This window comes from Hippocampus zosterae, chromosome 12, assembly GCF_025434085.1.
Source record: "Hippocampus zosterae strain Florida chromosome 12, ASM2543408v3, whole genome shotgun sequence".
In the NCBI taxonomy this organism is placed as follows: domain Eukaryota; kingdom Metazoa; phylum Chordata; class Actinopteri; order Syngnathiformes; family Syngnathidae; genus Hippocampus; species Hippocampus zosterae.
In genome coordinates this window covers 3,370,965-3,398,162 of record NC_067462.1, presented here as the reverse complement: position 1 = coordinate 3,398,162, position 27,198 = coordinate 3,370,965, and the positions used below count along the sequence as shown (strand labels likewise).

The 27,198-nt window shown below is 46.8% G+C and overlaps 1 protein-coding gene across 1 annotated transcript in view; it reads right to left on the bottom strand.

Annotated features, from left to right (window-relative positions):
• The window catches only part of sema5ba (sema domain, seven thrombospondin repeats (type 1 and type 1-like), transmembrane domain (TM) and short cytoplasmic domain, (semaphorin) 5Ba), a 52,635-nt gene that overhangs the window by 9,331 nt on the left and 16,106 nt on the right, over window positions 1–27,198 (bottom strand). Inside the window, exons 5-17 of the mRNA XM_052082526.1 lie at window positions 19,775–19,837; window positions 19,008–19,106; window positions 18,192–18,405; window positions 14,331–14,616; window positions 9,513–9,648; window positions 9,216–9,423; window positions 8,931–9,138; window positions 3,252–3,369; window positions 2,955–3,139; window positions 2,544–2,687; window positions 1,716–1,863; window positions 1,410–1,635; window positions 628–843 (exon numbers count right to left, since the gene is read on the bottom strand). Coding sequence (XP_051938486.1) covers window positions 628–843; window positions 1,410–1,635; window positions 1,716–1,863; window positions 2,544–2,687; window positions 2,955–3,139; window positions 3,252–3,369; window positions 8,931–9,138; window positions 9,216–9,423; window positions 9,513–9,648; window positions 14,331–14,616; window positions 18,192–18,405; window positions 19,008–19,106; window positions 19,775–19,837 — 2,251 coding nt within the window. The remainder of the gene's footprint in view (window positions 1–627; window positions 844–1,409; window positions 1,636–1,715; window positions 1,864–2,543; window positions 2,688–2,954; window positions 3,140–3,251; window positions 3,370–8,930; window positions 9,139–9,215; window positions 9,424–9,512; window positions 9,649–14,330; window positions 14,617–18,191; window positions 18,406–19,007; window positions 19,107–19,774; window positions 19,838–27,198) is intronic.

Sequence of the window (27,198 nt, the reverse complement as noted above, 5' to 3'; positions counted from 1 at the left end):
TCCGGCCTCCCTGTGTGGAGTTTGCATGTTCTGCCCGGGCCTGCGTGGGTTTTCTCCGGGTGCTGCAGTTTCCTCCCACATTCCGAAAACATGCGTGGCAGGCTGATTGAACACTCTAAATTGTCCCTAGGTGTGAGTGTGAGCGCGGATGGTTGTTCGTCTCTGTGTGCCCTGTGATTGGCTGGCAACCGATTCAGGGTGTCCCCCACCTACTGCCCGGAGACGGCTGGGATGGGCTCCAGCACCCCCCGCGACCCTAGTGAGGATCAAGCGGTACGGAAGATGAAGATGTTTATCATGATGATAGTCACAAAAAAAAATGCTCGGCATAGAACCTACGCTGTCAAATGCGCAGAAAGGCAGCCATTTTGTTTTGAAGGCCCAAAACCAAACTGAGGGGTAGAAAGTACAGCATCCAGCACCCGAGCGTCCGACCCACAAAATGCCATGCATGCTCATCAAGACAGTACGCTCAAAAATCATCACCAAGCAGCCATTTTGTTTTCAAGCAGACCATTTTTCAGGGACATTTCCAGTGCGCCGCCACAAAGAGAGTTTGAGAAAACATGAGCATCCGGCACCAAGTATTCTAATTGACACCGAACCCGGCACACGTGTTGATCTTACCGGGACAGGCCTGGACGTTGCAGTCCTGGTACTCCACAGGGGAACCTCTGCAGGCCACGGGGGTGCTCTTGCCCTCCGGTCCGGCGCAGGATCTTCGTCTGGTGCGGTATCCTTTGGAGCAGCTTTGCGAACACCCGGACCAGGAGTCCCACGAAGACCAGCCGGGGCCGCCCGCCCCTCGGACCAGCGGGGTCCGAAGCAGCTCCTCCACTAGGTCTATAGACCAAAAACTGAATCAGTTTTGTTCTGACGACAGAAAAAAACGATGCTACAGGGTTTGGGACCACACGAAACAACATGGCAACCAAATGCCCGTCCAGCCCCAACAAGGCAGTCCTATGTGGACTAGTCCTGAATGCAGTAGTCCTACGTAGCTGCCTACGGGGGTCGCGTAGGTAAGGAGTAAGATCCTGGAAGCCAGACCCTGCAAGGAGAGTCGTGTAAAGTGGAATGTGCGTTTGAGGGCAGGCATGCACTGATGGATGCTTGAAAGGGGGGGGGGGGCGTGAACAGAGCCGGGCCGTAAAATAACATTTGTCTTGACAGCAGAAGAAATATTGCTACGAGAAAAACGCTCGGTCAAAGTAAAGCAACCGTCGTCAATCCGTCAACAAACACCTCCTAAATGTCTTTTTTGGTGAACTTTTTTGGCTGTCTTCGGGGAAACAGGCGGGGTACACCCTCAACTGGTTGTCAGCCATCATTAACGATTACAATTTTTATTTTATACTATTATTATTTTATTTTTATTTTTTTACAAAATGTGTGGGGAAAATACTTGCCGTCAGTGTCACAGGCGGCGGTGCCGTCGTTGGGGCAGTATCGGGTCTCCAGCTTGCGCCGGCCCATCTGCAGCTGATGCGGGTCGGCCAGGCGAGCGCGGCACATGTAGCGGGTGCGCTGCTCCTGACGCGCGCCGCCCTGCGTCACGTTGACCGGCATCCACGGCGTCCACGGCGTGTTGCGCTTCACCTCCGGACATGCTTCCAGGTTGCACGCCTTGTACTCCTGGAAAAGGGGGGCAAACTTACAATGTTTGTTTTCCAAAGCTTCGTCGGCGTCCGATTTCCTGGCGAAACGCCGCTTACCAGGGCGCATCCCGGGCAGCTGTTGCCATTCTCGCAGGTGCGTACCCGCGAGTGCACCCCTCCGCTGCACTCGCTGCTGCACTTGGTCCATGAGGCCCATGGGGACCAGAGGACCGGCTGGGGACACGAGACGCCCTCGTTGCAGAACCTGACAAGAGGCCGCCGCAACCACAATGACTCGGGAAGATTGCGACTTAGCCTCAAAATTGGACGTTTTATAGAAAATGGAATATTTTGGGTTGAAAAAAAAAAGATATGGTTTTACTTTGGGAGAAAAAAAATTTGTCCTTTCAAAAAGATAGCGATTTATTCTTGTATACAGGATTTATATTTTTAAATTCTTGAATGAAAAATCATTTCGATAAGAATAAATAATAACTTTAATAATTAAAATAAATAAAATAATATAAAAAAAATATAAAAATAAAAATAAACTTATCTAAAAATGTGACTTTATTCATCTAAGGTGATGAGGCCCCCCTCCCCCAAATATCCGCTTGAAAAAAAAAGACTTCCTTTTACAACTGCTTTAGCAGAATTCAACTTTTTTAATAACGAAAAAGAAATCTGACATTTGTTTGAAAAAACACCCCAAAAAGAGGGAGGGGGCGGGCGGGATCTTTTCTACATTTTTTTTTCCAACACAATTATTTTCTACGGGAAAAAAATTACTTTTTCTCTACATTCTGTCTTTTTTTTGTCTTTACCATTAAATCGTGCACCTTATAGCCAACATAAATGGTGCAAAAAGTATTTCAACAGGGATGCCGAGAGTTTCACTCGAGATCTACAACAGAAGACTTGTCCCCTCCCCCCCACCCCCCTCACCTCTCATCGCGGCTCGCCCCCACGCAGACGCGACCTCCGTGCCGCGGCGCCGGGTTGTTGCAGGAGCGCTGGCGCAGCTCGAATCCCGTGCCGCAGCTGGTGCTGCACTGTCCCCATGACGACCAGGGCGTCCAGCCTCCGTTTCTACGGCGACGCACACAAACAAGAGGATCTTCATTCGACCGCAAAACTTTTGTCCCTCAATGGACACATTTGAGCTTGAAAGTCAATACTTGATTGAACTTATTTTAGGGAAGAATGATTTTGTTTGACAATAAGTTAATGAAAAAATAATAATTTAGGTTCATAGAACAATTTTAGCCCCCCCCCCCTCAAAAAAAGAAAGCGAAATTATTGCAACAATTCATTCGCCGCATCCATACGCTAACCACCTGTGCTTTCGTGGCATACCTGGAGCAGTTGGCCACCTCAATGGTGGGGCCCTCGCACTTCCTGCCTCCGCAGCGAGGGGCGGGGCTATCGCACGACCTGGACCGGCACAAACACGAGCTGACGCCGTCCACGCCGTCGTCGTTGTTGCACGCCTGCCACGCCGTCCACTCTCCAAAGGCGCCGTGCGTGGTCTGGTTCTGCATCTGGACACCGAAGGATTCACAGCAGGGAGTCACAGTCAGTCACATAAGTCTCAAGTCTTCAAACAAGCGACGGACGGGCAAGGACAAGCATTCGGAAAAATACGAAACTTACCGGACACGCCGTGATGTTCTGCTTCCACTGGCTCATGTTGGTGCTGTCCTCCAGCGTTGTGCAGCGCCGCTGGCGCATATCCCAACCGCAGTAAGGATCCCGGGACTCTAAACACAGCCTGCAGGAGGCGCAATTGCAATTGCGCCAGAAGAGGAAGGCAAAAAACAAATAAAATAAAATGAAAGGTTGTTTAAATTGAGCAATTTGAGACAAATCTAGCAACCAGCAATGCATACGCAAATGTATCAATAAGGTTTACAGGCTTCAAATTTGGCAGAAAAGGGACAACCTGTGCGTTTTATTGCACGGCTTCTTGAGATTTTTTTTTTTTTGTGGATTTACTCATGTCTCCCAAACTTCATGTTTCGAAGTCAAACTGACTTTATGGTCTGAATTTTCTAAACATTCAAAGTAAGTAAAAAGTGATTTAATCTCATTTGAATGTGTTGCATTCAGGGCTGTCGCGTAAATCTTAAACAGGGCATCACAGCAGTGCGTTCGCTTCGTTACCCCCCCTCTAATGACATCGAAGCTGCGTCATCACATAAATAACAAGCCCACTTATTTTTCCATGAGGTGTCATTAGTACGCTCGAAAATAATCCAAAAGTAAATGTTAAGTCACCTCCCCAGCTCGCAGATACGCGACATCAACCTCTCAAATATTCATAAAGCCGCAGCGAAGCAGCTGTAATGGCGGCTAATTGAATGTTAAGTCGCTAAATCTGATGATGGAGTCTGATAAAGGACGACTGCGGTGGCTCGTTAGGTGCACTTCCTGTCTGCCTTCACGGCACTTCCTGTCGGCGTCTCCCTCGATTAAAAGGCGCTACCGGGAGCCGACGAAGCGACAGCAGGTGCCGTGTCTAATGGCGCCATTCGGCAGCTCAAGGTCGGCGGCGTCATTTCACCGAGGGCGCCTTCGTTTGCGGATCAACCAAATGGAACTCTGAGCGCCGGTCAAAGTCAAAGTTAAAGTCACGGATCGTTGCGCAATTCTTGCTCTCTTCGAGTCCGGCAGTCAGCCTTTTTGATCCATTAGGACAATTTTGTATTGTTTTGGAAAATTTGAGACCGTTGGCATTACTGTTTCAAATGGTGGTACTGGATGACGAGATTCAATTACAAATAAAAATAAAAAATAAAAAAGTACGTCTTTTTTGGGGTCATCATATTAACCCTTTCATGCATAACGTGATAAGCTGTCCACTGTAGTAAGCGTTGTACCTGAAAGGGTTAAGAAATTAGTTTGGTATATTTGTTTTCAATATTTCTGAAAAAATATTTTCTATATTAGGCGGCCCGGTAGTCCAGTGGTTAGCACAGCAGCTTCACAGTGCAGAGGTACCGGGTTCGATTCCAGCTCCGGCCTCCCTGTGTGGAGTTTGCATGTTCTCCCCGGGCCTGCGTGGGTTTTCTCCGGGTGCTCCGGTTTCCTCCCACGTTCCAAAAATATGCATGGCAGGCTGATTGAACACTCTAAATTGTCCCTAGGTGTGAGTGTGAGCGTGGATGGTTGTTCGTTTCTGTGTGCCCTGCGATTGGCTGGCAACCGATTCAGGGTGTCCCCCGCCTACTGCCCGGAGACAGCTGGGATAGGCTCCAGCACCCCCCACGACCCTAGTGAGGATCAAGCGGCTCGGAAGATGGATGAATGAATATTTTCTATATTTTTCATCCAATTTTTTTTTTCCTCCTCTCCGGTATGAATGCTTCTTTAAAGGTGCGCAAATGCGCAATCATCTTGCATGCTGAAGAGATAACATTCCGAACCAATGACAATTCTGACATTGAAATTTTTGTTGACTGTCCAAGTTAATTCTCTGTAAAGAACAAGAGCGAGCGCACATGAACGCAACGCACCGTACAAGGTCCCAGCTGATATAAAATCATTTCCAGGCGTATGAAAACAACTCTGGGCAATGAGCCACATGCTGCTTCACTCACATGAAGTCAATGTTAAACAAGGCCACCGGCCCACAAAACGACGCGTCAGCGGCCATAAATCGTCCGCATTATCCTGTGGCGTAATTGTCGCTTCCGATCGGTCGTCGTAAAAAATCGTTGTCGGCTTTTACGGCGGTGGCGTGAAAAAAAAAAAACTGGCACGCGTGTGTATAATTGCGCCCATGACCGGCACAGCCGATAAACACGGCGCAGACGCTAGGTAATATAACGACGGGCACTTTAGCTCCCCCGCCCCGGGGAGCAGCACGCTGACAGGCCCTCGCCACTGGGGAGAAGCGGCTCCTTCCCCAGGGCGCAACCGGGCGACGAGCGGGCTCCATTCAGCCGCTCCATGTGTGATGCAACACTGCTGGCGTCCAATTAGAGACACGGTGCCGACACGGTGTTGATACACAGAGTGGCGCTCAATAGAGCGCATACCTCCACCAAGACATTCGGGAACATTCATGGCAGAATAAAACACACGGACAAGAATTTAAATTCAATGGAATACAAAAGTTGACATTTAACACATTCACACATTTTTGTGACATTTTTCGGTAAAACTGCTCATATTTGTCTCATAGCTTTGTTTTATTTTATAAAATCGCAGCAAACTGGACACCGCGCATAAGAAGGAAACAAAAGTGGACACTGCCGAGTGTAAAATGCAGCAAACTCAAAAATGAGTAGCGCAAATGCACCAAATTGATATGCCACAATTTCATTCATTCATTCATCTTCCGAGCCGCTTGATCCTCACTAGGGTCGCGGGGGGTGCTGGAGCCTATCCCAGCTGTCTTCGGGCAGTAGGCGGGGGACACCCTGAATCGGTTGCCAGCCAATCGCAGGGCACACAAAAACGAACAACCATACGCACTCACACTCACACCTAGGGACAACTTAGAGTGTTCAATCAGCCTGCCACGCATGTTTTTGGAATGTGGGAGGAAACCGGAGCACCCGGAGAAAACCCACGCAGGCCCGGGGAGAACATGCAAACTCCACACAGGGAGGAGCTGGAATCGAACCCGGTACCTCTGCACTGTGAAGCCGACGTGCTAACCACTGGACTACCGGGCCGCCTTCACCGTCATTTATTTTAGCGGTAATCTGTCCGAGTTGTGTCGCACAACTTCTGCGAGTCACTACAAGTAAAGCAACATGGCAGCTAAGCGAGTGCGCGAATGCAGGCAATGCGGCTAAGCTAGCGCCTTGAAACGCTGCGGCTAAAGTAAATTAGCTTACAGGGCGAGTTAGCAAGACGGCCGGAGGACAACGCGCTACCATTAGCTCCAGGTGCCAAGTGGCTAGGTCAAACCGAATCACTGCAAATAGAGGACAACAAGATACGCGCACACACAAACTCACACACACACACACACACACGCGCGCACACACACAGGGCCCAGTAAGCAATCAGTAAAAGCCTACATATCATGCGCTGTTGAAAAGGTTTAGCAGCGTAACCAAAAAAATAAGATGGACGAGCTCAACGCTAGCTAGCGAGTGGATCAATAAGAGAAAAGAGCGAGGCATTAAAAGCACTTTCAACCTAATTGAATTTGCTCGCAGGATGCTCACACCCGCCACAGAAAACGCGCAGCACCACCACTTAGCGCGCAGAGCTAACAGCGACGCGGCACGCAAGCACAAACGCACACGAAGCAGCGGTGGAAAGTTAAGTGGAAATTTGGGAGTTTTTTTTTTTTCCATGAAGCCATTTCTTCTATATAATTTACAGTTTAAAAAAATACTTTTGTACTTAAGGACATTTTCACAGTCTATAGTTTAATTCATTAGAGCAGTTCGATCTGTACGTTTTTACAGTATGTATCTGTACTTCTATTTCAGTACAGAGGGTGAGTACTTTTAGCAGCTCTGAAGCGCGTGCGCGCACACACGCACACGCATGCACGAAGGCAGCCAATTTTGCTGAAGCCGCTGCAATGCCCTTGCCTTGCTTTGATCTTGTAGATCAGCTCGTCTTTGGCGGAACAACATGTGGCCCATTAGAAAGATATTTTGCTGGTGTCCATTTGTCAGCGTGAGGAGGCTCCTTGTTTTGTTTGAGAATGTGACTGAACGCGCCGACCTTGTCCACTGCATTCCTTGCAATTTACAATTTCTCCTCTTTTTTTTTTTTGTGCAAGTAATAATAGAGAAGAGTTCTCATATTATGTTTTGGGGTTCTTCTCCTCCTCCCATATGTGCTAATATTAGCCTTCTTTTTTTTTTAAACCTTTGTAGGACCTTCGGTGAGCTGTCAAAATGTCTGCCGATGTGCAGAACTGAAATGACGGACACGTTGACACAAGTCAGGAGTAGGGAAAAGCGTCAAGCGAAGCAATCCCCAGCTGGAGGGGAGCTTTGTGTTCCTCTCGGGGCAGATACCTCATTAGATCAACTCCCTGACACCTGTGTGTGTGTGTGTGTGTGTGTGAGAGAAATGGAGCTCCCGTTGTGTCATAAATAGTGTTAGCATAGCAAATGCTAATGTCGCCGAAAACTACCGGTAGTATTTTTTTTCTCCCCATTTCAGTGACAGAAATTATATACACCTAAAAAGTCGAATATTTAAATTCAAGATCAAAGCAGCTCAAAGCACTTATTCAACCAATCAGAACGCGTTGATGTCATCCCCTTATATATGTTATTCATTCATTCATCCATCTTCCGAGCCGCTTGATCCTCACTAGGGTCGCGGGGGGTGCTGGAGCCTATCCCAGCTGTCTCCGGGCAGTAGGCGGGGGACACCCTGAATCGGTTGCCAGCCAATCGCAGGGCACACATAGACGAACAACCATCCACGCTCACACTCACACCTAGGGACAATTTAGAGTGTTCAATCAGCCTGCCATGCATGTTTTTGTAATGTGGGAGGAAACCGGAGCACCCGGAGAAAACCCACGCAGGCCCGGGGAGAACATGCAAACTCCACACAGGGAGGTCGGAGCTGGAATCGAACCCGGTACCTCTGCACTCTGAAGCCGACGTGCTAACCACTGGACTACCGGGCCGCCTATATATGTTATGTTATCCTTATATATACTCGTGTGGTCTATGTTAAGAAAATAGAGGTGAGAAGTGCAAGGTGATTTGACAGCCTAGACTTTCCTTAATTTAAATCCCCCTCAAACACACAATCATTGCACGTTATAATTATTACGAATCATGGATGGATAATAATATTCTGAGCTTCATTACAACGTAGCGCCGAGCAGACCCAAATTATCTGTCTGCTAACGTGGCTTGGAAAAGAGAAAAGACTTTTTTTAGGTGGTGAATTAATCCCGGCGCAGGACGTTTTAATCAGCCGCTATAGGGCGGCGGAAGCATTGAGCGGAATTAACTGCCAACAGGGAAGAGAACAGAAGCAGAAGCCTCAACCGACTTCCCTCCTCGGACGAACAAAGTCTATTTCGTGGTTGGCTTCAAAGCAGCACTACGGGAAACCCGAGGTAAACACGCCACCTTGAACGCCTCGGTGGGAAATGATGCAAGCTAGCGCACAACAGCCAAGGACAACCGCAGCGTCCTGTATTTACGACATTGGAGACACGTATTATCCGAGAGGAGATGAATGGCAGCAAAGCGGATCTAGATTCCGGATCATAATGAAGCAAAAAAGATTGCCGAGTGTAATACCGGAGTAAAAACGATAGCATGTCGTAATGCAGCTCGGTGGGAGACTATGGAGAACCGTGCAGCAAAGTGGAGAGTGAGGACTCACATCTCAGTGTGGTATGTGGAGCATCTTTCCAGGGGGATCTTCAGCACTCTGTCGCTGAGGCCCACAAAGAGCGAGCGGTCGCTGTGCAGGATCTGCAGGCTCAGGATTGGCTGGCGCTTCCCAGGTGGGAGGAGCTCCATCTCCTCCAGGTAGCAGCCTTGCAGGTGCTTGTTGGACGTGGCCAGCGCCTTCAGAATGCTGCCGTACTCTGAGCAGGGAAGAAGAAACACTCCTGAATCTGCAGATTATTTCCATCGCGTTCTCCGTCGATTTATCTGCACGGACCGGTGCCGATGTACATGACGTGGTAGAGCGTGTCCATGCCCTGCACGATGTCCACGGCCAGGTGGGAGAAGCGCACGTCGTCCTGCATGACCAGCGGATCCACCGACTCTGGCTGCACCACTTCGTTCATCAGGAAGAGGCGTTGGGCGTCTTGCAGGCTGCGCTCCGTCAGACCCTCGTTCGGACCCTCGTCCTCAATGGTACCGCACTGACCATGAAGGTGGAATGCAACACGTTTGTCCTGTCCTGTCCTGTCCTCCTGTGGGTGTGACTAAGGATGGTCAGAGTGAGACTAACCTGGAAGTTGCTGATGGGATTGGGGGTGGGCATCCAGGTGGAACGAGGGTTCTCCTGGGAGCGGAACGGACCGTTGAAGGCGCGCGTGATCGCGCTAAGGTTGAAGGCGCAAACGGCTGATGCTGCGATGCTGTTGCTGGGTATGAAACACAGGACGGGTCAGGACGGGACAGGATAGGGCAGGACGGCATGGGAGTGAAAAATGGGAGATATGGATTGGGGAGGGAAGGACAGAGGACAGGACAGTAGGAAGGACAGAGGACAGGACAGTAGGGGAAGATGGGGGATGATATGAATAGCACAGGACAGAATGGGGGAACTGCGGCAGGAAACGAGAGGGGAAAATGGGAGATGTTGTCGTTGGGACGGGGCAAGGCAGGATAGAAAACAGGGCAGGATGGGATGATGTGGGAAAGGACAGATCAGGACAGGACAGGACAGGAAATAATATAGGGTGGGAAAAAGACAGGACAGGATGGGAGAGAAAAACGGGAGATGTGGATTGGCGGGGACAGGATTGGACAGTAGGGCAAAAATATGAGATGATACGGATGAAACAGGACACAACAGGATAGAACAGGACAGGAAATAATATAGGGTGGGAAAAAGACAGGACAGGATGGGAGAGAAAACGGGAGATGTGGATTGGCGGGGACAGGATTGGACAGTAGGGCAAAAATATGAGATGATACGGATGGGACAGGACACAACAGGATAGAACAGGACAGGAAATAATATAGGGTGGGAAAAAGACAGGACAGGATGGGAGAGAAAAACGGGAGATGTGGATTGGCGGGGACAGGATTGGACAGTAGGGCAAAAATATGAGATGATACGGATGGGACAGGACACGGCAGGATAGACCAGGAGGGACAATGGGAGTTCTTAAGGATGCGTGACAACGGGACAGTGTGGGAAACATTCTGAAACCAACCGGAGACGTTTGAGGGAGAACTGATTGACTCCTAAGTAAAATGAATCACAGACAAATACATACGGATGAGACAGGACAGTACGGGACAATCGAGTAACAGAAAATAGTCGCCGTTATTCCGCTAGTCAACATTGTGTTCAGCGTGTTCATCCATGTCATGATCCTCTCCCCTTAATGAACCTGCACCCACTGCACCAGCGCGCCTTGTTTGGCTCCTTGCTGAGCTTCTCTATCAGCTCAGCGCCGTCAATAAGAACACAATTAAAGTCTCACTTGGAGAGCAGGTGTCAAATAAGGGAGGGAGAGAGAGAGCAAGAGAGAGGAGGTAATGACTTCCTTCCTTTGCCGACGCTGATTTTGCATTTATATTTTTGCTGGGCTCGCCCACATGCTTGTCCGTCACCAAGCCAGCATGAGTCAGTGGGCCTCGGCGAGACTTGTGGGAGGCTGACCAGCTGGCGGGCAACACGTTGAAGCAAATTGTGTGTCTTTTCGTGTTTGTTTTCCTGAGACGTTTTTATTATTTTTTTGTGGGTCTACTTATGATTGACAAATTTCCGATTGCGAGGCAAAACTGGCTTGAAGGATCACCGACACCGACTAAAATAACCTGACAACAGACAATTTCAAGCAAAATGGCAGACTTCCTGTGTATTTTTGATGATGGCTTCTGGAGACTTTTTTGTAGGTCTAATCACGTTAGACATGTCTACTAAATTTCATGTCATTTAGTGAAACTGGGTTTGGCGGCTTTATTTTCAAAAAGGACCCCTGAAGATGACCAAAATTATACTACAAGGCCAGACTTCCTGTGTATTTTGCGGCATGGCTTCTTGTGTAGGTCTACTCATGTTCGACATGTCTACCAAATTCCATGTAGCTAAGTAAAAGTGCTTTGGGGGCTGAGTTTTCTAAAGATTTTAAAGATCACTATAGATAAGAAAATAAACGTATGATGGTCTATTTGGGAGAAAAATCAAATGTTAGACTTCCTGTTGGCCAAGGCTTCTTGAGACCCTTTTTGTAGGTCTCTTCATGACAGACATGGCAACTAAATTTCATCTGGCTAAGTGAAAATGGCAGCAGGCTGAATTTCCAAAAAATTAATGAGCAGCGTTATATGAGTTACGTGTTTTACGGTGAGCCATCAAATTGACTGCCGAGTTCCGCCCACACGCGATGGCCAAATCTCAAATTCTTCTCAATGTAGCGTTGCCCATCTGTCGGGTATACGTGCTTCAAATCCGGTAGCGATTGCAAAAATAAATAAGTAAATAAATAAAACTAGGAGAAGCTTGTCTTTGAAAGACGACTGGAAACGGCCAAAATTTTGCCCGCTGCAAAGCAAAATGTCACACTGCCTGCATCCAACCTCATTTCGGTGCTGAAAGTGAAACAGCCATAAACGCACACAGAGGCCATGTTTCAGCACAGTGACGTCCAGTGTGGCAGGGCACAGAGGGAAAAAAAAAAGGGCTAGCTCAGCACTCGGCACCGCTCGTGAATTACATCCATATTTTCACACTGCACAACAATGGCAGCATTTATTCACGAGTCAGCAAACACCTGCGCAAAAACATAGAGCAACGCTAGCTAAGGCTCTTCGCCAGTGTTGAGTGTCTCCGACGATGGTATATTTGCTGCTGCAGATCATAAATAGGTGGTTAAAAAAAAAAACAAAGCAAAACAAAACCTTGTACTCTTCACACGACTCCACTTGATGACTTTTCAAGGTGGGTGGCACGCTAGGCAAATGGTTAGCACGAAGCTAAAACGGCCACTTCAAAAAAAACAAGTCCTTGTATCTTTTCATACATGGCTTCTTGAGACTTTTTAGGTGGAGCTCATTCACGAAAGACATGTCGACCAAATTTTATGCTCGGAAGTGAAAAGGAAAAAAAAAAGAAACCAGGAAATGGTCAAAACAAACCTGAAATCAACATGTCATACTTCTGCATGGCTTCTAGAGACATTTTTGTGGCTTTACTCATGATAAACAGAGCAACCAAATTTTATGTAACCGGCTTTGGGGGCTGAATTTTCCCCAAATGACCCTAAAATGGTGGCTTCAAAGCAACATGGCAGACCTCCTGTGTCTTTTTATGAATTCTTGAGAGTTTTTGGTGGGTCTACTCAGAAGAGACATACCTACCAAATTTCACAGTGCTACAGTAGTTGTTTTGACTGGGCCACTCCGAAATGAGAGCGTGCCGAGTTTGAAGTAAATCCAAATGAGTCGCAAAAGACAAGGAGGCTCATAATTAGTAAGTAATGGCAGCTTAGCCGCCATCCAATTAATTAAAAGGCGGCTGCGGCGCTCGCCGGCGTCTCCGCGCGAGCCGCCACATTACTTTCGATAAGCCGCCTTCCGCAGGTACTAATTATTTTCATTATCAATCCATCATCTTAAAGAGGAGATTAAACGGCGTGGAAGAGTAAGAAGTCATCTCCGCTTTTGTTGTTGGTTGTTTGGGCCGGTGATGCAATCAAGTACTTTTGGCCTTGAAATCTTCATCGTAAAGTGCGTACTCACGATGAGAAAATGCATCTTGCGGAGCAGAAATACGACACTCGCCCTGACAGTCTGCAGGGACAACAAAATGGTAGTTGGAATTAAAATAAATACATTTTAAACGCCAGATGGAAACGATTAGGATGGTTGTTGGTGGAGACGTTGAGCGTTCTGGTTACGTGTGCAATGGAACATCTGCGAGCGAGCTGGAGACGGCGGTGGGATCGCTTTTTTTTTTTTTTCTGTTCGCAAGACAAATTCCCATCATTCTGGAACAAACCATTCCTGATGCTGCAGCGTAATCTAACGAGGAGCTTGTGTCATGAGTCATTAGTTAGGATAAGGGAAGGCGAGGAATAACAAGCACCATCAGTATCAAGGAAGAAAGCACTCAAGGGAAATGACTTACTGGAAACGCAGCAGGTGCTCGCTATTGGAAAGGAGGAACGGCGCAAAAACACCTTGCTGCCTCTTGTTGATTAACGTTGCTTGGCAAACTACTGCTGGTTCAAGGTGTGGCTGAGTGCAATTGTTTAAAAAAAAAATTGAAAGGACACTTTTCAGGCTGTGGTGTGGTTGCAGTCAACTGTTCACTTGATGTTACGTGGTTTGTAACAAATCAATTGCTCCAGAGAAGCCATGTTTTTAGGTGTGGTCATTGAAAAAGATGGTGTGATGCGTTCAGGTGTAGTCATAAGAAAAAAAATTCTCGCGCTGTGATATGGTCAAGTGCGGTTGTGATTCGGTAGCAACTGTAAAAAAAAAATGTGATGCATTGGAGTGCTGTCGGCGGCCCGGTAGTCCAGTGGTTAGCACGTCGGCTTCACAGTGCAGAGGTACCGGGTTCGATTCCAGCTCCGGCCTCCCTGTGTGGAGTTTGCATGTTCTCCCCGGGCCTGCGTGGGTTTTCTCCGGGTGCTCCGGTTTCCTCCCACATTCCAAAAATATGCATGGCAGGCTGATTGAACACTCTAAATTGTCCCTAGGTTTGAATATGGGCGTGGATGGTTGTTCGTCTATGTGTGCCCTGCGATTGGCCGATTCAGGGTGTCCCCCGCCTACTGCCCGGAGACGGCTGGGATGGGCTCCAGCACCCCCCGCGACCCTAGTGAGGATCAAGCGGTACGGAAGATGAATGAATGAATGAATGGAGTGCTGTCCAAAAAAAAAAAAAATGCAGGAGCTAGGATGCATTCAGGTGCAGTCGTTAAAAAAGCCGCCCCTAGATGTGAGGCGTTGAGTCGCCTTTCATGGGTTCATTTTCTTTCAATTGTCGTTTAGTATTACGTTTGTCAGATTCTAGTTACTCCCGTGACCGCGGTAGACGCCCCCCCCCCCCCAAAGAGTACCAGCAGCTTTGTCAAACACTCACACGTTGGTGGTGAAGATGGCATAGATGAGGTCCTGCTCAGGCAGGTGGAAGGTGCTCTGCAGCTGGTTGTAGTAGAAGGGGATCTCGCCCGAGCGCGAGCAGTTGAGTCGGGCCTTCATGAAGGTGGTCCACGTGTCCTCCAGCAGGAAGCGGCCGCCGATGTCGTTCTTGCACACGCGCGCCACCCGCGAGTACACCGTCTTGCCGCAGTCGTGCTCCACCGCGTTCTCCCGCAGGAAGAACAAGGTGAACAGGCCCATGTCGTACGCGGCGATGAAGTGCGGCTCTGACGGCAGAAAGGGAAAAAAAAAGCAAAACAAAATGTTAAGATATTTTTGAATTTAGCTAACAATTCTTATTGTTGAGCACGGCTTTTTTTTGGTTTTTGCCACCGATCTTTTTTTTTTAATTAAAAAAAAATTTAATATTACTTTTAGTTTTGTTTTTTTTAAATACAGGATTTTTCTTGCGTGCATGATTAAAAAAATAGATGGATGATTTGAGAGTTCAACAGATGTATAGAAAAAACGATGGAGAGATGGAAGGACAGACAGACAGACAGAGAGATAAAAACCCCAAAATTAATTAACCAAAAATGAAAACAGTACATATTTTCATTGTAATTAATTATAGGAAAAAAAAACCACTCCAGTGTTCAGACGTTTGGGATATTTTGGATGCTGTCATAAAGAAAATAGCCATTCTCTAAATGGGTGCATTGAGGCGCACTTGTAAAAAAGACGTTTTGTGATGCGTTCACACGTTGTGGGCATCTGGAGACACTCCCCAGATGCGATTTTGTCAGCATTCGTCCACTCATGATGCATTCAGGTGCTGTTGTAATAAACAATGTTCCCAAATATTCAGATGCTTCGAGACATGAGGTGTTTAGGTGCGGTGGTTTAAAAAAAAAAAAACATGACATCCGAGTACAAGGTGTTTGTGCAGGGTCGTAAAAAGCGGAAAAAAAAGAGAGCAGAGATATTTGCAACATTTATCTTCTCCCCTTTGGGTGCTGCGGCAGTGATGCATTCATGTGCAGTGGTTTTTCCCAGCGCTGACCCCTCACATGGCTTATTATTGCGTTCAATAAAAGTGCCAAAGGCATAAACGAGAGAAGATGAAAAACGGCCGGTGATAAAACGGGCGCAATGTTTGGATGGCAAATCCATGCGGCGACTTGTCTTTAGCTTCACGCGTCCGCTGCTTTACTGCACGCGGTGAGCGGTGGCGCTTTGCAGCAAAATGTTTTGGGCTCGGATCTACCGTCACTTGATCGGTGAAGACAAAATGATTTGATGTTTACGAAAACATCCGAGAGCATCATTGCGGACTGAAGTGTCTTTGACGTTAAGAAAAAAATCACTCGTTTCATTGAAAACAACAGATGGTTCATTGAAGACTTTGAAATATTTGATGTCCGTGAATGTTAGTTTCCTCGAGGACTAAATTCACGAGACTACGTGAGTCTTTAGATTGCAGTCGATGGAGCGAAATTGACATTTCTGAAAGGTGAACACAATTTACTCGGTGCGAAAATGACATTTGAAAAACGTGACTCCCCTGGGAAGCACTGTCCTGCGCTCATTTGCATATTCCGCCTCCATTTTGCCACAGGTGACGTTCAAAAGAATGACGTCACATTTCCATTTTTTTCTTTCCTTCAGTCAACTTTTGGGTGGCAAGCCGCCGGTTTAAAGGAATAATGAGCATTTGTTGTAAGCGATATCGCCGCCTCGCATAAACACAGAGGAGTCGTCGAATGTAATTTTCGCAAATGAGCCGCCATCCATAAAGCGGGATCGGGGAGAGCGGCGACGGGGGGGGATGTTGAAAACAAAGAGGTGGAGGAGATGTGATGGCGGTGGGCCGCGCTCTGTGGAGGTGATGGATGCGGCTCTGGGAAGCGAGAGTGACTTTCGGGAATTTGGTAGCAATCAGACAAAATCTCTACAAGTCGTTTGTCTTTGTCGGGTGCCTGGAAGTGACCAAATGGGCCGAAAATGGTTGCTAACAAACCTCAATAGCAAACGACTTGCGTCTTTTGGGGCATGACTTCTTGAGTTTTTTTTTTTTAATGGGTCTGCTCATGGTGAACATGCTTACCAAATTCCATGTTCCTCAATGAAACTGGATTTGGGGTAAGATTTGTCCCCCAAAAAATGCAAAGGGCACCTTTAGATGACAAAAATGTCTGTTTCGAGCCACACCATCACAGTCCCTGATGCTTTTTCAAGCGTCTTCAAACTTTTTTTTTTTGGTGGGTTTACTCACGAAAGACATGCCGATCAAATTTCATGTTGCCAAGTCAAACTTTAAGGCGCTACATATTCAGAATATTCAAATGTCGACTTGAAATGACAAAATGAAGATTTATTGGCAGCTTTGAAACAAGTTGCTGTTTCTTTCTGGATTTTTTTTTGTCGATCTAGTTAAAACAGATAAGCCAACCAAAATTGATGAATTAAACTGCCTTTGGGTGCCTAACATTTTAAACAATCCAAAAGAACCCTTGAAATTATTTTTTAAAAAAGAACCAAAGATACCACAACACATTGCGTAATTAAACTGACGTCAGGGGTTAATTCCCCCCCGCCCCCCCTCAAAAAATGTGGTGTGTTATTAGCTTGGTCTTATATGGTGAGTCATCTTTTTTTTTTACGGCTATGTTGCACCCACACGCAGTGATTAAAACTTGAATCCATCAGCCATCTGTCTAGTATACGCGCTTCAAATTTCTGACCAAAAATAAATAGATAAAAATTCCAGGAAGGCCTTGTCTTTCAAGGACCCCTGGAAATGACCACCCAAAAACAAACAAACATCTGAAAATAGCACCTCTTTGTGGGTCTACTCAATATAGAAAATTCAAATTTTGGCAGGCATGCCAAAGATTAAAAAAAAAAAACACACACAACCAAAAGAACCCCCCCACCAAATTTACATGCAATTTAGACTCGTTCACGCGTCTTGAATATTCGCACTTTGTGCCATTCCGACACATGACGCGAGAGAATCGGTCAGCACCTGGATGACGACCAATCCCGCGAGGGAACAGATTGATTGGATCCGGCCCCCACCGTCATCCTCCCCCCCGCTTTGCGCCGTCTGAACCGCTGCGGCGGCTTAGCACTGGAAATGAGATTTTCATTCTCACCTTCCAATCCAGTAGAAAGCCAATTCTCTAACACTGACAGACTGAGTGTGTGTGCGTGTGCGTGTGCGTGTGCGTGTGCGTGTGTGTGTGTGTGTGTGTGTGTGTGTGTGTGTGTGTGTGCGCTGTGGTGATAGCATGTAGTGAAGTGCATGTGGTGTGTGTGTGTGTCGTCAAGTCTGGAGGATGTATTGGTTTGGGTTTAGTGAGCTGTGTGTGTGTGTGTGTGTGTGTGTGTGTCTGTATGCCGGATGTCAGTGAAGTTTGCGTGCGTGTGTGTGTGTGTGCGCGCATGTGCGTGTGTATGGTGAAGTGCATATGATCAAGTGTGTGTGTGTGTGTGTGTGTGTGTGTGCGCGCATGTGCGTGTGTATGGTGAAGTGCATATGATCAAGTGGGTGTGCGGTGTAGTGCATGTTTGTGTGTGTGCGCAGCAGTACTCCCCCCCCACACCCCCCTCCGCGTCGAGAGGAATAACGACATCGCTCACTGATCATCAGTCTCCACTGTCGTCCCTCATCGCCCTTCCAGAAACTTCCTGACACGTCCTCAGCGGTTCACGCTTCCTCAATTTCATCTCCACCCCCCCCCCCCACCCCTCTCCCACACCCAACGTCTAAATATCTGATACTTCAGCGAAACTTTCGGCGAGTCCACCAAAAAGAAAGCACGGCAGAAACGACCCAGTCACACGGCGCTCCGTTTACCGTTGAGCCACTTGGAGTTGTACTGGGCGGTGCGAAGCGGCGGCATCCCCCCGAGGCTGCGGTAGATGACGGGGTCGCGTCCGGAGAAGTCGATGACGGTGGCGGCGTAGAGTTCTCCGCGCTCGGTCAACACGGCCGTGGAGTTGTGGCGAGGGTCGTACGGGCAGCGGGCCACGCCGTTGACGCGCTCCAACACCTTGCTCATGTTGCCCACCTGGAACGATGAAGGGAGGGCGTTCGGCTGAACAAAGTCACGTTTGTTGCGGTCGAGTCGAAGGCGAACGATGCGATGGCGGGACAAAAAAGCACCGTTTTTGGGTCGGCTATTGAGGAAAGAACGTGAAAGGTGATTTGGGCTACGATTCAACTCCTGCGAGCTTTTTTTTTTTTTTTTTTTTTGGATCCAGACAAATTCATGTCGCATTCAAAATGAACAGGAAATGAAAGAAACAAAAAGTGCAGTCCGCATATTTACGTGTCGCTGTTTCTTGAAACATGACAAGCAGAAGTGCTAGACAAGTGTCCAAACTACGGCTCGGGGGCTGTTTCCGGCCCACCATCTGCGGCCCGCAACATGGCCAAAAAATTATAATTAAAATTAACATTTGACAGGGGGTGCATGCTTGGTTAAAAAAAAGGTAAGGGTGGACGTAGTGAGAAAGGAGGGTGGTATAAAAATTGGTGACACGAGTACTCATAAATTTGGGGAATTTTATATGTGTGTGTATTGCATGTATCAATTCAACTTTGTGAGACCAGCTTTTTTTTAATTTTATTTTTTTAAATGTCATTTTCTAAGAAGTTGGTGCCTGGTACCTCTCTGGTGGTGCAGAGGGGCTGGAAGGCATTGGTCCCGCAGGTCATGACTTGGGTCTTGTTCACCAGCAGCACTCGGATGTAGTTCTGACACTCGACCTGCACAAGAAAGGCGCCGCGTGACAAACGTTGGAGTCGCTAGCCCTTAAAATCCTTCTGGAGTATTTTGATTTAATCCGTTTTCTGGATCAACTCGGCAACATGCGCGAGGACTTGAAATGATGGTGATCGAATTTACTTTTTGGTGTCTTTTTAAACGTGAATTAACACTGAAACAATAATAACTGCATCAAAATCGAAGAACTCGTTTTTATGAGACGTTGGGGGTGAGGGGGGGGGGTGTTATTGCTCGAAATCTCGTCTCCCCAGCCAATTGCTTGTGTTTGTCTGATGGTAAATTTGCTAGTGTGTGTGCGCGCGTGCGTGTGTGTAAATGGCTTGGCCATTTGTCGCCTTTTGTGCTACGACATAGACGAGACATGATGCCAGGCAGCTAATTTCCAAGAGAATTGATTGGACGCCTTTGTATGCGTGCGCAAGAGAATGAGGTAGCAATCAGTACAAAACGAGTCAACACCAGACGCGCTAATATTTGAGCAGGGAAAGTTGATTTTCTTGAAAATTACCCTGTCGCTGTGTTTACACCAACTGCTCCTGTTTCAGGTCTTTGAAGTTTAAAAAAAAAAAAGTTTCAAGAGAGCTTTCGGGTTTCAAGCCAAGATTGGTGTTGCACCTCCTCAAACGGTGACAGGAAGTTTGCAGCCTACCTCCGTCTTGCCTTTGCTCTGACAGGACCTCCTGGTCTCGTCGTCGGGCGCCCATTCCGTCGCCTAGGAAACCAGAGGAGAGAGAGAACGAGACATGCCGATGGCTCGTCAGACAGCACAATTGGAGACGTGGCTCACACCGACACGACTGATTTGCATGAGGATGTCCATCTTGTCCAATCAGGCAGCCCATGAGAAAAAAAAACGACACGACAACACAAACCTGATTGAAAGCAGGAAGCTAGCTTAGCATTAGCGCTAGCATGTCACGACGGATTATCAGCGGAGGAATGTAGACTGGAAGGTTTTTCCCCTTAAGTTTCCTAAAAAACATCTCAACCATTCAGTGGTGTTGGACAGCTTCAGTTGCTTTCAACACAACGTTGGAATAACGGCTTTCAAAATTGACACCGCTGTCCCGCCTTTTCTGGCAGCCGCCATCCTGCATCTGGTTCTGTAGCCAGGAATTGATCAGGTAGAATGGTAGCCGCCAATTCTGTGTCTGTTGCTTTTATTACAGAAGAGCAACATGGGAAAATTAGTATTAAAAAATAATAATAAATCAGTCGTTGTCTTTAATTAGAATGAAGCAGATGTGTTGACGCACCACATGGTCCCGAACATTGAGCAAGATGGTGCTACGGGGTTGCTACGGTGAGGTTGTTATGGTGAGTTGCGCTCGGTGAGGTGTGACTGAGGGTGTGGGGGGGGGGGGGCTCAGCTGGGAAATGTTCTTTTGACTTGGTTTGTTTTCACACACACATTTTTTTTTTAATGGCACTTCCACACACTTTTAATTGGATCTTAAGAGACTTGCCAGGTGACACAACGCTCGCACTTTAATCTGGCGACCACTCTCTTTTTTTCTCTCCGACTGGGATCCATAATCCCAGAACATCAAGCACACGCTAATTAGTCGCCGTTATAATGATTTATTCTATTCTTTGAGCCGTTCGTCACCACGCTGCGGCGTGCACACACACACACACACACACACACACGCACACGCATACACACCTTGACCAAATGTAATCATTAAATGTGAACATTTCATTCTAGTTTTGTACAACATAAAAACAAACTGAATCCACCCAAGCACACTTTACATGTAATTCATTAAATTCATTTTCCAAAATCGGTTGCATGGTCTTTAACTGACCAACTAACGTAACTACCTAAACAGCAAACAAAGAGTGTAACGACCAAACTGAAGAGCCAACCAGCAGATTCACCAAACTCACAGAGTAACTACATGAATAAGGAAACATGACAACCTATTAACCCCTCCGAAAAAAAAAAAACAGGACCAACAAACTAGCAAACAAACAACCTGTCCACAAATCAAATAACTAACCAACCAATTGACAAAGTAAGTAATGACCACCCAACCAAAGGACCGACTATCTGTAAATGGCCGATGAGCCCAAAAAGCAACTAATAAAATGGCGAACTACCCACCCCCCACCCAAAAACAAAACAATCTAATAACCAAACAAGTGACCAAGCTAGCACGTGACTATGGGGCTAGCAAACTACTGTAACTAGCTATAGCCAAACTACCAATTTACCTGTAATGACTGCCAACCACGACGTAGTAATTCATGCAACAAATAAAGTGCCAAGATAACCAACCAACCTGTCAACGGACCAGTTAACCAACAACCACCCAAGCAAAAATAGCCGACTAAATGGACAATGAACCAAGGAACCGTCACGCTAGCTAACCAAGTGAGTAACCAGTTTACAAACTAGATGGTAATGACTGCCACTGATTGTTAATGACCGGTAATAATCGGTCACGGCTGGTAATGACCGTTGTGGAATCGTAGTGATTGGTAGCACGTGTTTACATGACACAATCACTGTATGCTAGAGACTTGCGCTGACAGATAATGACTCGTGGTGACTGATGATGACCGTTAAGTGACTGTCAGTGACTGAAAATGTCAAGCAGTGACCGGTAAATTCAGGAGTGACTCATCATGATTGATATTGACGGGTCATGATTGATGGTGACTGATCAGGATCGCTACTCGCGGCTAGCACTGAATTGTCATGACGGCTAGCAAATGGGAATGACAGGTAAAGGACCTTTAGTGACTGACTGGTAAGGTCGTCCTTCTCGGCGCGGCGCCACATGTGGTCTAAGCCTTGATTAGCGTGGTCTGACACCCCGCCGCCATTGTCCCCCCCCCCCCTGTCACCGAATGTGCTTTATGCAAATGCCCCATGTTGGTTCGTGTGCGGCGGCTGGGGAGAAATGGGAATGCTGTCAGGTTAGCTTGTTGGCCTGCCTAATGGATGGAAATTAACTCCAACACACGTCTTGGGCTGGCGGCGCGCGCAATCCAAATGTGGCGGTGGAAGAAGCAGCAAATAAATGTAAAATGCGGCGGAGGGCAAGCACAGCTGCCTTTAATTGTGCGGAATGTGGCACGCCGAGGACAGCGCACGCTCCATTATAAGTCTTATTGTGCGGCCGCCAGGAAATCACGCTCTTTAATATTCATGTGCGCACGCTGGAGAGGACAATACACAATACACACGACACGCTGCGCTGCTCACCTGCACACAGTCGATCCACTTTTAAAATAGAAAAAGATGATTTTTTGGGGGTCTTTTTTTGCTTTCGTTATCCCTCCATAGGGCCACCGCAATACACCACATACACTTCAATTCTCTATTAAAAAATCATGATCGTGAATCTGTTTTGTAATACCTATAAATGTCTGTGTTTCAACAAGTATGGTTATTGATTTTTTTTCCATTTTAATTCAAGGCTAACAAGCTTGATTCATGTCTGAGTGAAGTAAAAATAAAAAAAAACAACAACCACAAAACAAAATCTCTCTTATTAGATTTGAGACAGGTCACTGTATTTCTTGTGAAACGCAACGTGCAGTCCGGCCGCTTATTTCCCAGATTGCACTGCTGATTGCACTCATTCAGGCTTTGGCTCTGAGGGGAAGAGGGGAGGACGGGGGGGGGGGGGGGGGGTATTGAGGGCTTTGGCTTTGTTCCAGCGCGACGAGGACGAGCTCGACAGAGATGGGCTCTGTATCTGTGTGTGTGTGTGTGTGCGCGCCTGTGTATGCGTTTTGAGAGGGGCTCTTCGTGGGGATATTTGTGGTGAAGGTCAGCGGGTTAAGCCGACAGGGATCCTTGGAGACGAGGTTGGAAAAAATGGCAATGCCCCAAGCAGTGATTCATGGCAGAGGCATCCGACTGCTTCTTTCTGTGTATGTGTGTGTGTGTGTGTGTTTTCATTTGTGTGTGTTGGCCATGACGTCATCCCATCAGGCTGTCGAGAGGTGTCGGTTGGTTTTCTTTTGGTGTCAGCAAGTCACAGCGATTGACTGCCAAGGAAGGGGGCGGGGCCATTGTCTTGATTGACTGTGTTTGTTGCTGTTTGTTGCTGTGATTGATATGATTAGTTGCTGTCCCACACATCTGCCCCCCAACGCAAGCACTAAATTCCTTCCTTTACTCCTTAGCCCCAGCAAAAAGCCTTGAGTAAGTTTTGAAGCGATCCATTATGTATTTTGGGGCGGGGGGTTGTGTGTGTAATCCTACCAACTCGAGAAGTAACTGCAGGATAAAGTGAACAAATAGAATAACTAATAGAATGACAAACAAATTGACAAATGAAATAAGAGGGTATGATGAAATGACAAATTTACCGACGAGTGACCGACTAATCAACCCACCAACAGAGCCATCACTTGACCAACAAATGAACTGAGCAGCCAGCCAGCCAACAACTGCCGCACTGACGAGCCAATCGACCAATAACCAGCATAGTAATTAACCTGACAAACTACCAAAACTCACCTTCAAACCGAAATCCATCCAACTGACCTAGTAGCTAACTAGGTGACTGACTAAAAAAATAAAAAATAAAAAAAAATTATAAAAATGTACCTAATCAGGGTTTGTTGTTCTAGGTCACAGTGAGAATAATATTGTTGATGAAAGAGATCATGATGGCTAAGGTAGCTCGAGTCCAAGCAGCAAAACTACTGCTGGTTGGTCAAAACTACTGCTGGTTAGCCTAAAATCGATTGCTTTTCCAAAGAAAACGTCCGTTTCTATGATGAGATCACGACGATATCTTTGCGATATATATATATTTTTTGCAACAACAGTAGCTGAGTCAACCTGGAGCAAATGTCTGCTAAAGAGACTTTTAAAAATCTAAAAGCAGCAGTCGTGTAGGAGTTGAAGCCATGCGGAAAAGTGTGTCTTTCCAGTGCCCCGGCAGGAAGCGGCGCTCCCGGCCTGACGACAGGAAGTAGTAGCGCAGAGGTGAGGAGAGGAGCCCAGCGTGAGACGGCGCGCTCTGCCGCCTCCCACTCAATGTCTGGCCCGGCGGGGGACCTCCTCCTCCGCCTGAACTGTTGGAGCGCTGTACTGTACTGTATTGTACAACCACCAGACACTTCATTGGGTATACCAGCTCATGGCATCCACTCGGAGCCTCTTGATTAAATGGATGCTGTTTTTATATTAAAATACTGACTCACAAACTAATTAGATACATTTGACACATTCTGTATTTGAAAAACAAAAAAACAACCCATATAACTTTGCTGCTAGCTAAATGCTACTCCGTGATGGCGTAGATGGAGTAATGAATGGCATCAATGTAGCGGTGTGATGTTAATGAACAAAAACGACGCAGCAACACATGTACACATGCAATACCGGAACACAGTAGACAACCGCATTTGCTTATTTGCCGTAGCTGATAGGAGAAATGCAGTTTATAATGTTTAAAACTTTTTTTCCCCCTGTAATGGCTACGACAGTGAGCATCAATTATTCACAGATCCTATAATAGGGTCCACTGTATTCACTGACATATTTTCTTTGTCTTTGGCGAAAAACAATCAATCTAATCTAATATGAAAATACTGTAAATGCTGTTGTAGACTTAATAGTTCATTTTGAACGGATGTTGAGTTTTCTGTCATGATGTCATTTTTATCACGTCGTTATTTAATTATTCAATATGAAATTAAATGTCATGATTTAAAGCATTCCCGGCATGACAAAAAGGTTCTGCGGTGTTCTGCTTGAAGCCTGCGCGTCATATTGGAATCAGTCTCGGAAAGAAATAAAATAATAACGATAATCACATTCAATTTGACTTTCCCCAGCCCCGTTTTGGTGAACTGGCGAGCGCCACCGTCTCAAAGGTCAGGCAGCGACATTTGATTTGACGCGCCAACGGCCACTTTCTCGCGCATGATGTAAATATCATCAGTCTGGAGTCGAACGAGAGAAAAAGGAGGGGGGAAAAAAATAATTTAGCGTCCCAGTCTTATCTCGGTACAGGTTTAAGGGACGTTGGGGGGATCATTTCGGCACTAATGTAGACCACTCACATTATACATGACATTCTACTCTTCCCAGAGAGGACGTATCAATAATTAAATCTAGCGACAAATTGAGGCGCGAAGGTGCGAAAGAAATCAACTGCCAATCCAAGAGAGACACTCGGCTTCCAGCTTACAGGTCCCCGTTTCTCTCTTCCCCCCGCAAAACCCCTTTTGGACTTCACGACTGACTGACCGCAGTCGCGTGTCCTTGTGCACTAGGATACAACCCGACGGGAGGTCTTTGGGGAAAGATCCCTAAGCGAGATCTCAAAGAAAGGATTTTAGAAAACCACCTTGAGGAAAGTGTTATTAAAGACAGAAGACGTCCGAAAGAAATAAAGATCCAATGGAAAGATTTGATTGAAAGACGACAAGAAATGAGCCCAATTAAAGACCCAATGGACAGGCTTTAGGTAAAGACTTCATGGTGGGCTTCAAGAAACGATCACGCTAAAGCACCGCATTGCTTCTTACAAATGGGAACGGTCAAGGACAACCTCGAGAACAGATCTCAAGCAATGATGCCCATGGAGAGACTTCAAGGAAAACCTTTATACAAACAATTGGAGGTCAGATCTTTAGCAAAGACCTCAAGGAAAACTAGAAGCAAAAGAACCAAAGAAGCAATTCTGGGAAAGACCTCAAGGAAAGCCTCAACGAAATGCATCAGGGAAAGACCACAGGAAATGACTTGAAGCAGAAACCTTGAGGAATGTTTTCAACGGGAAGATCCTGAGGATGTCTCAGAAGGAAGACTTGATGGAGAGACTTGAGCAAAAGAACTTGGCAAACGCCAGATCGGGAGGTTAAAGCCTGTGGGGCCAACCTTCAGCACAGACTTCTCAAGAAAGTGTCAAGACCACCTGAGAACAGGCCCTTCTGTTCAACAAACACCTGATGGGTGAGACAGGAAGAGACTTCTAGAAAAGGCCAGACAGAAAACATCAAGCAAATACTTCAATGAAAGACCACAAACAAAGAACAAGGAAAGACCTGACAGAGAGACGTCATGGTAAGACTTTCAGAAAAGCCCTCAAGAGTAGACCTCCAGGAAAGACCTCAAACAAAGACCCAATGGAAACCTCTCAGGCAAACACTTCAGGAAAAAGCCTCAGTCAGCGACTTTGAGAAATGTTTTAACAGGTAAGATCTAGAGGAGGAGGCCCTTAAGAACTATCTGGAGCTAACTCCCAAAACTCAGCAAAGACCTCAAGAACACACTTTGCGTAAAAGACCTCAAATAAAGATCTGATGGAAAGACTTTAAGACCTCCACCTCAGGCCCAGAGGGAGTTTGGAGCCCAGACACAGCAGCTAAAACAACAGCGGCATTTATTTTCCCAACAGTGTTTTGCAACGGTCTCAAAGATCTCCTGCGGCTGAGGACGTTTGAGCAAGGACCACTTCCCGTTTCCAGACCGAGAGGTTGAAACACGCTGAGAGCCAAAGGCTGTCCACACAGCTGGGAGTCTTTCCATGCAAAATTATTTTATGGATGGAAAATGGATGTGTGGCTTGATAGATGGATAATTCTAAGATCTAAATTCTTAAGTCCTAACCCGAATCCTAACTCGGGTATGGTTCTGACTCATAGGGTTTATGTTCAAGGTTGGGTATCGAGTAGAGGTCAACTTTGAGCACAGGGTTCTGGTTAGGGGCGGAGTTAGGGACGGGTTTAATCTAGGACTTGGGTTTGGGGTTTACGTAGGTCATTCCAGGGCAAAAACTTTCAATAGGACCGTAAACGGGCAAACACCCGTCCAAGCTCGAGACTGCACCGGCAGCGTGATTGTGAGACAAACAAACGCAAAACACCACAAAGGTGTCAAGTTATCATCCCGGCGATCATCTGAGGGATTCAGTGAGTTTGGGACTGTTGCTGCACGAGCCGGCCAGAGCCGCTCTAGATGTCAAACAAGATGAGCTCCAGATACGGAATCGCCACCGTGTTGACATTCCGGCTGCCTTTTTTCTTTTTCTTCTTATTATCCGCGCCGGGATTATCTGACAGATGCTCACTCTCCAGACGCCACAAACAAACACA